Source organism: Opisthocomus hoazin, chromosome 27, assembly GCF_030867145.1.
Source record: "Opisthocomus hoazin isolate bOpiHoa1 chromosome 27, bOpiHoa1.hap1, whole genome shotgun sequence".
NCBI lineage: Eukaryota > Metazoa > Chordata > Aves > Opisthocomiformes > Opisthocomidae > Opisthocomus > Opisthocomus hoazin.
The window spans coordinates 4,038,207-4,045,821 of NC_134440.1; the positions used below are offsets into that span (position 1 = coordinate 4,038,207).

General features: G+C 46.5%; 2 protein-coding genes across 3 annotated transcripts in view; one reads left to right on the forward strand and one right to left on the reverse strand.

Annotated features, from left to right (window-relative positions):
• CPAMD8 (C3 and PZP like alpha-2-macroglobulin domain containing 8) overlaps positions 1 to 876 on the forward strand; it is a 52,871-nt gene extending 51,995 nt beyond the window's left edge. The window contains exon 43 of the mRNA XM_075444129.1: positions 13 to 876. Coding sequence (XP_075300244.1) covers position 13 — 1 coding nt within the window. The 3' untranslated portion in view covers positions 14 to 876. The remainder of the gene's footprint in view (positions 1 to 12) is intronic.
• Positions 877 to 4,192: 3,316 nt separating this feature from the next.
• F2RL3 (F2R like thrombin or trypsin receptor 3) lies at positions 4,193 to 7,223 on the reverse strand. 2 transcript variants are annotated; one of them, XM_075444128.1, is made up of 3 exons: positions 6,990 to 7,223; positions 5,712 to 6,351; positions 4,193 to 5,501 (listed from the first exon to the last, which is right to left on the reverse strand). In XM_075444128.1, the coding sequence occupies exons 1-3, from the start codon at positions 7,078 to 7,080 to the stop codon at positions 5,276 to 5,278; spliced, it is 957 nt and encodes a 318-aa protein (XP_075300243.1). In that variant the 5' UTR covers positions 7,081 to 7,223; the 3' UTR covers positions 4,193 to 5,275. The 2 variants fall into 2 exon arrangements, with proteins under 2 accessions (XP_075300243.1, XP_009931901.1); XM_009933599.2 differs by having other exon boundaries at positions 4,193 to 6,351.
• Between the last annotated feature and the right edge of the window lie 392 nt (positions 7,224 to 7,615).

The following is a 7,615-nucleotide window of genomic DNA, read 5'->3' on the forward strand; positions in this document are numbered from 1 at the left end:
TCTTTTCAACAGAAATATATAATTTAAATGAAGAGAAGAGGCTCGGAATCAACTCCCGTATGAGTTTGTTCCTACAGACGACCTGCTGCAGAACAGAAACCGAACGATGACTACTTCCTGATGCACTCAGAACTGTACGCTTTGCTGCCCCGCAGGGGGGGATCTGGAGCGCTAAGGGGGGACACTCAGCGTTATTTTTCTGTCAGTTTTCCTGCCTTTTGTGCATCCTCTTTGGAGTACTTCCAAGGATGGGAGACCAATATGCTGTGCCCTCTAGGTGAGAGAAATAGGGGCTGGAATTCAAACTTATAGACCATTTCAAAGTGTTTTCTCTACTATCAGGATACTGCAAATGCCATTTCCTAGCTACATTTAGAAGCTAAGTCCAGACCTTGTGCTTAGCTGAACTGCTGTTTGAGGAAAGATGGCTGAGAAGTTTTCTTTCAAATTACAATAATAAAAATCAGTGTGTTTTGCTAATTATGACATAGCAAGAGGCTAATCTTCCCAGCCCGAAAGTCTGCTGCACTCACAACAATGTCCCACAAGAGGAAAAACTTCCCTAGAGTCTCTGTGTTCAGGGAAGTTGTTGGGAGGTACATTTTACAAGAGAACACCGAAATCCACTGCCAGGGCTGAAAGGTCTGACTGTCCACCACGTGGCTGCAGGCTTCAGGTGGGGAGTTTGCTAGCCATAGCAGTGGCAAGGATTAGGTGGGTGAGCTCTCTTCGTGTTGCACTATGTGCTGATGAGGGCTGCTTGCAGCCTTCTCAGCCCCTTTCCTCCTTGTAACCCTGGCATGAAAATAAAGCTGACCCAAGGCGCAGTCCTTTTAAACGCTTGCCTGGCTTCACCAGTTGCTTTTATTCTGCTCCCACTAGGATCCCCATACAGTGGTTGTTTTGGATATGGTAATCTATGCAGAGGCTCTGGGTTTGCTGGCCAGTACGAATTGCTGGTGTCGGAGGCTGGACTCCCTTAGACTGACCTGCCCCAAGCAACGTGGTAAAACTAAAAACAAAAGCGTTGTGTTTCCAGAAGTGCAGGAGCCAAGATGTTTTGGTTTCCCTTCCTGCCTGGAGCAGCATTGTTCTCTTTGGAGGAGTTAGATGCAATTGCCTCTTGCAAAATAGCATTAATATTTTATCTTCCCACTTCTATTGTTACCAGGACCCAGAGTGGGGTGGAAACTCCTTTTGGGGGTGTTTATTGATGAATGGAAACAGGAAAAAGCCCAGCTCCATTCATTTTTAGGGCTTGTTTACACAGGAACCATGACAAGAATATATCCCAGTATAGACATTCCATTCCAGAATAAAGGCAATTTTATTCCAGAAAAATGTCCACATGGGGACAAAACGGGAGGTATCCCAGAAGCTGGGCATGTGTAGTTTCCAGTCCTTTTTTTCTGGGGCCAGATATTTGCAGAATGTAGTTGACATGGTGAAGGTCTGGGTCTCGAAGTTCCCAGAAATTTCAGAAGTGCTTTGTTGGAAGGTTTCCAAGCCTTCCTTCGTGGCTGCTCTCAGCTCTCCTCACAGGATCTTGACGTGGCTGCTGCCCATATGTACCCACTGCTTCTCAGCAGAGGTTTTTGTCACGTCTCTTCAGTGTGCGTGAACAGACCATGTCCTCACTGTGTCCACGCAGCACAGGGGAAACACTGGCGGCTGCATTCCTGTCTGGCAGGTAAATAAATACCTTTAAACTAAATTCCATCTCCAGCAACTGGCCTGGCAGCCACTGGCTATTGTGTACACACACGGGACTGAGTCAATATTTATCCCCTGGGTAAATAACAGACCTAGTGTGAACTGCAACAAGAGGTTGGTTTTTTTCTTTTCTAAATATCAAAGCTGCACAATACAAACCCTGCTGTTTGCTGGTTCCAGCCTCAGCTGTTTAATGCTTTGAGTCTGGGAGAATGAGACTTTTAGTCACCTTGATAATGTCTAGGCAACTAGCTTCCCACAGAAGATGGGGCCTGTTCTGGATTCTTTAGCCTCCTGTCCTCTGTCCATTTCTGGCTTTAGTTTCCTTGTCTCGTCCATTGTATGCTTTTGGATAGATATTTGAAGTCATTTTATATTGCTTGGTCCTCTCATAGATCCTTGGGTAGTCAGACAGCATCACTGGTGGGGACAAGGAGATGAAGGTAGGGAGTTTCAGCCCAGTGTTACAGCCTCAAGTTGCGTCAGGAGGTTTAGGTTGGATATTAGGAAAAATTTCTTTACTGGAAGAGTGGTCAGGCATTGGAATAAGCTGCCCAGGGAAGTGTGGAGTCCCCATCCCTGGAGGGGTTCAAAAATGTAGATATGGCATTTTGGGCCATGATTTAGTAGGCATGGTAGTGTTGGGTTGACAGTTGGACTTGATGATTTTAGAGGTCTTTTCCAACCTTAATGATTCTGTGATTCTATTACACCTGACTTCACTTTCCTCAGGCTCTGGTATGTGTAATATACCAACTCTAGATGCAGACATCTCCCCATCGTTGCCAGCTAAATAATTCCTCCTGGTGGGGCCAGCCCAACAATCATGGCCATCTTCTGTGGGGTCTTGGTGTGCTAGTGCACTCATCTGCTTCAGGCAGAGGGGTCTTGCTTCTATTTTACAATTAGAAATAAAGCCAGAGAGACGTGGACCCTCAGAAGGCCAAAGGCAGAGCAGCCTTAGCATCCTTAAACAGAGGCAGAACAGGACAGTGCATGTGAGGCAATGTGCCAGGGTTTCTGGGTCCTGGAGCCCGACTTCACCCCCAGTGCTTCTTCACAGCTTTGGCACTTTCAGGGAAATCACTAGTCCGTCTGCTCTTGGCAGTCTCCGCCTCCCCCTGGTCTTGCCACACCAAACTAGCTCCTCTCTGTAGTTTAAAAAAAAAAGGTCATTTTATTTAAGGAATTGAATAAAGGAACCTGCAATTACACAGCTGTGGTTGACTTTTCTTCCCTATTGCAGGAGTAAAGGAGCAGGTCTCTGCCCTCTTCTCCACCCCAACTGATAGTCCCTCTGTCCATAGCTTTCCCCTGTCCCAGACTTGTTGTTCATGTTTCTTGTAATCATCATTAATTCTTATCTAGGAAAAAAATTTTCATAGTTTTTTTTTTTTTTTCCATTCTTCAAAATCCTGCTTGGAGTACAGAAACTCCTTAGGAGTAGGTCCATGAGAACCACTGGACACAGCATAGCCTTGTCGGACTCAATGTTATTCATAGGCTTTGGCCCAGTTCTGACTCTGAAGCTTATCAGTCACACCCCCCTCCCTGAGAACACAAGGACATCTCAGCGCTGAAAACTCAGGCTCCAATTTTATGAAGACAAGCCAACTATAGTTTAGAGATAAGGAATTGGTTGGGTTTGGTTTTTTTTTCTTTTTTTCACCAAGGAAGAGACCAACTCTGTGGTGGAAAGCCAGCAAGGACAGCAAACCTACTGCAGCTTTGGGCTTTGAATTGTTTCTGGCTTAGAGACATTTGCCTCTCTGACAGAGAGATGCTCCTGCTTTCCTTTCTCTAATGGTCCCTCACTGCAGAAGGAGAAAAGTGCCAGTGGGTTTGTAAGACAGAGATTCCTACTTACTTCAAGTTGTGTTACTGAATAGCTGCAGCAGTGCTAGTTATCAGTGATTTTTGCTTGCAACCCTTTCAATGAAATTAATATTTATATGTTTGTAACTGTACATTATGCAGAGTAATCGTTACCATGGTATTTATTTTAAAACAATAGTTCCCTTGTTCTTTCTTGTCCAAGTGTTTTGGTCTTGCCTGTTTCCCTCCCTCTTAATCAGCCTCAGTAGAAAACAAATACCAGAAGAATGTTCAGCTTGCTTGAAAAACGTCATTGAAACAACAGCACTTGCTTTGCTGACATCAACTACTGACATTTAATGCACAATAACCTGGTTTTCATTATTGCAAATAGATCATCTATTTAGAAAAACCTCAGCTCAGGTTGGGTTTTGGGGCCGGGTTTTGGGTTTTTTTAGTTCTTGCTATTTCTGACTGAGTGGGAACAGCCCTAGCTATGCCAGATCTGTGCTCAGTAGCTGGCACGTCCACTGCACCCCTAGGAGATAGGCTCTAGTTTTTCACCTACATTTCACCCCCGCGCATACATGTACACACAAACAGTTTTATGACCCTTTTTGTTTTGTTCACACAAATCTTAGCAAGTCAGAATCCAGAAAAGGGCTTATTTTAGACTCTGGTAAATATTTTATTAAAAGCTGATTTTAAGACAATCGTGTTTGCCTCTTCTTATTCATATTGTAGGCTGTACTTTTGTTTGACCACAGGTTATGGTGAGGACAGAAGTCATGTCTGTACCAGTAAAACTAAAGAATTCAGGAACTCCAAGGAGGCTTATCACTCGTTTTCTACCTTGCTGCTTACTGGGATATGCCCTAGTTGCGCCTGAGAGATGAGCTGGCTGCATTTTGTCAGGTTTGCAACAGGTTCCAATAAACAACAGGCTTGGTCACATGTTCCATAAGAAACAGCTCTTGAATTGTGTGTGACACTACACAAAAGAAGGGTGCAGTTCTAGAGTGAGGGTTTTCTTAATTACTTCTTTCAATATTTCCCATCAAGAGACATAATAATCTTTTTAAAAATCCATTCATACAATTTTTGCCCCAAAGAAATTATGGATGCCATAAATAGGGATGAGCGAATGGGATTTTTACACTTGTTACCAGCAATGAGCTGATATTACTGTGGTGTTGCTTATTTGTCAAGCCAAGAATGTATTTGCTAGAAAAGCCAGTGCTTTACATTCTCTTGACAGAATATTTTAGTTCAGGAGAGTACCTTTCACATAGGTACCTCCTAGTACTTTTGAAATGTTTAGAAATTTGGTTTTGCAAGCGCCTGTTCTTTTTCAGTTTTAGGTGAAGGGATTATGCATTCAAGGACAGCAAGCAAGTCAGTAGCAGAAAAAGAAACAGAACACAAATAGCCATCAGTCTGCAAGATGTAGGTGTATTGGCAAGAGCATCCCTGGGAATATGTGACCAGATGTGAAGTTGCATGCGGTGTCCCAGTAACAGATCCATACATGTTCAGCTCTCCACATCTTGACTGGACTCCTCACCTCTCAAAGAATCCCATGGCCCAGGTTTATTCAGTTTTAGCTGTGCAGGCAGGAGAAAGGACTTGTCTTCTGGGAAATACTGCTCACTGCTCTGGATGAAACTTGTGGGATCCCAGACTTGTCTTCATCTCATCCCCGATGCACGTTTTGAGTGCCTTGGGAGCAGGGAGCTGGGATGGAGGCTTACACCAGTGAATCTTTGGAATCTTTCTGAGGGAGTGTTTCCTTGGAGGTTTTTAGGGATGTGGTGTTTTGTTTTCGGTGACTGTAGAATCTCCTCCTCACCTTATCCCTGAAGTCTTCAGAAACGTAGTAGTAGACAAAGGGATCAGCGCAGCTGTTGAAGGTACTGATGGCCAGGCTTACCATGTAGCTGATGTACAGGTTGCCATACAGCTTGGAGTTATAGCTGGAGTAATGAACAAGGAGGAGAACGTTGCTGGGTGTGTAGAAGGCCACAAGCGTGAACAGCACGAGCGCTGTAAGCTTGATAGCGTAGGCGTACCGCTTCCCACTGCCCAGGAGGGCTTGCAATACCGAGCAGTAGCTGAACAGCATCACTGCCAGAGGAGCGAGGAAAGCACAGGCAATCAGGCAGATGAAGTAGTAGAAGTAATACCTGTCATCCTCGTGCCTGGGGAGAACATCGTGGCAGAGAGTGGCATCTGCCCCGTACAGGGGATACGACTGCTGCTGCAGAGTCAGGGGCAGGGTGAGGACAGCAGCACAGAGCCAAATGGCGGTGCAGGTGCAGGCAGCAAAGGCAGGGGTGCGGAAGGAACGTGAAAAGAAAGGATGCACCACAGCCAGATACCGGTCGACGCTGATGCAGGAAAGCAGCAGCACTGAGCAGTACATGTTCCCGTAGAAGAAAGCCGTGGTGAGCCGGCACAGGCCTTCTCCAAAGAGCCAGTTGTTCCCCAGGAAATAGTAGAAAATCTTGAAGGGCAGCACCGATATGAGCAGCAGGTCTGCTGCAGCCAGGTTCATCAGAAAGACAGTGGAGGTCAGCTTCTCGGCCCTGGTGGCCAGGACCCACAGGGCCAGCCCGTTTGAAGGCAGCCCCACGAGGAAGACGAGGGTGTAGAGGCAGGGGATGAGCCGCACCGTGACCACGCTGCCCAGCTGAGAGCGTGTGGCCTCGTGTATCAACAGGTACGTGACGTTGTTTATCGTTGCCTTTTCCCCGGGGATGGCTCGGGGACACGGTGTGATTTCTGGTGTCGTTACCTGCTCGTCGGTGCTGTTCTGAGAGTAATCTGTCAGATAAACACAGTCTGTTACTTGCTGTTTGCGCAGTTACCCTTGTCCTTGGCAAAGCAGGCTGCATACATAACGCTACCCCAAAGGCTACGGTTTTACATTTTACATTGGGGTCCCTAGAAGTGGGAGAATTCTGTAAAATGCTGTTGTGTGATGGGCAGGAAAAGCTGGCAAACAGAATTAGTGTGCGGGAGTAACCATCAGCAGCCTTACGGAAAATTTACACGATTCCTCTCTCGTGTGGTTTCCCACAGCTCACAAACGATTGCTGTGTTGTACAACTATCAGCAGGCCTGGAGAACCAGAGAGCAATTCCCCTGCCCGGCTTTCAAAGGAATCCTAAGATCTGTGGCCAGTCCAGGGTAAATCATGGCTGTGGGAGTCACTTTTAGCTAAAGATTTTGTTTTCAAGCGCTCTCTGCTTTATTTCTCTGATTTTTCTTTCTATTTTCTTCCACCCCAGTTTCTATCACCTTCTATTACCTCCTGCTTCAATTAGAGTATGCACGAATCTCAATTAGAGCGCGCTGCCATGTGATAGCTTTAAAAAATGAGTTTTCAGGGATCTTACAAGGGTACTGAGTATCCAAGACTTTAAGAAGAAGCAATTTTTCATGCAAAGATGCACACTCACCATCGTAGTCTGGAGAGGCCAGGCAGAGTCCCCAAAAGGCGCAGCACAGCACAAGCCCGTGTGACAGCCGTCCGCTCCCGAGGGTCTCCATCCTGGGGCAGGACCCGACAGCGCACTGCTGTGCTCGGAGCCGTGCGGGAAAGGCAGTGCTAGTGACCCTGCTTACGCATTTCCTTCTGTTAGTCCTTAACTCACGGAAGCACCAGGCTTATCCCATGAAGGATGAGGCATATGAGGGGCTGTCACGACATGCACGAGTCTGCGTTGCCCAAGCAGAGCTCGGCCCCAGTGTCAGACGTGGGACTGGGAGGGGCATACGTATCCAGACCCACAGTATATTGGGGCCGTACTTCATCGTCAGCGCTAGACGATGGCATGAGTGACTCATCTGAGTCTCCTTCCGGCTCCAGAATATTCCTGGAAATAACAAACGTGGTCATATTTGATGCAGTTTGAATTTGGTTTAGAGTGTAAACTGAGCTTCTGACCTCCTACGTCAAGCATCCTTCCACCCACGAGAGACCCAAGTGGCTCTGCGTGAGATCTGAGGTCTTTCCCCACACCCTGATTCAAAGTGCTTTCCGGTAGTGCAGACTGAGCGGATACCATCCCCTCACAGAAACAGA

Excerpts from the sequence above, each read along its gene's own strand:
- F2RL3 (XM_009933599.2), bottom strand. The coding sequence starts at position 7,080 with ATGGAGACCCTCGGGAGCGGACGGCTGTCACACGGGCTTGTGCTGTGC. Across the intron at positions 6,352-6,989 it reads GGCCTCTCCAGACTACGATG|ATTACTCTCAGAACAGCACC; the intron begins GTGAGTGTGCAT and ends TTTATCTGACAG.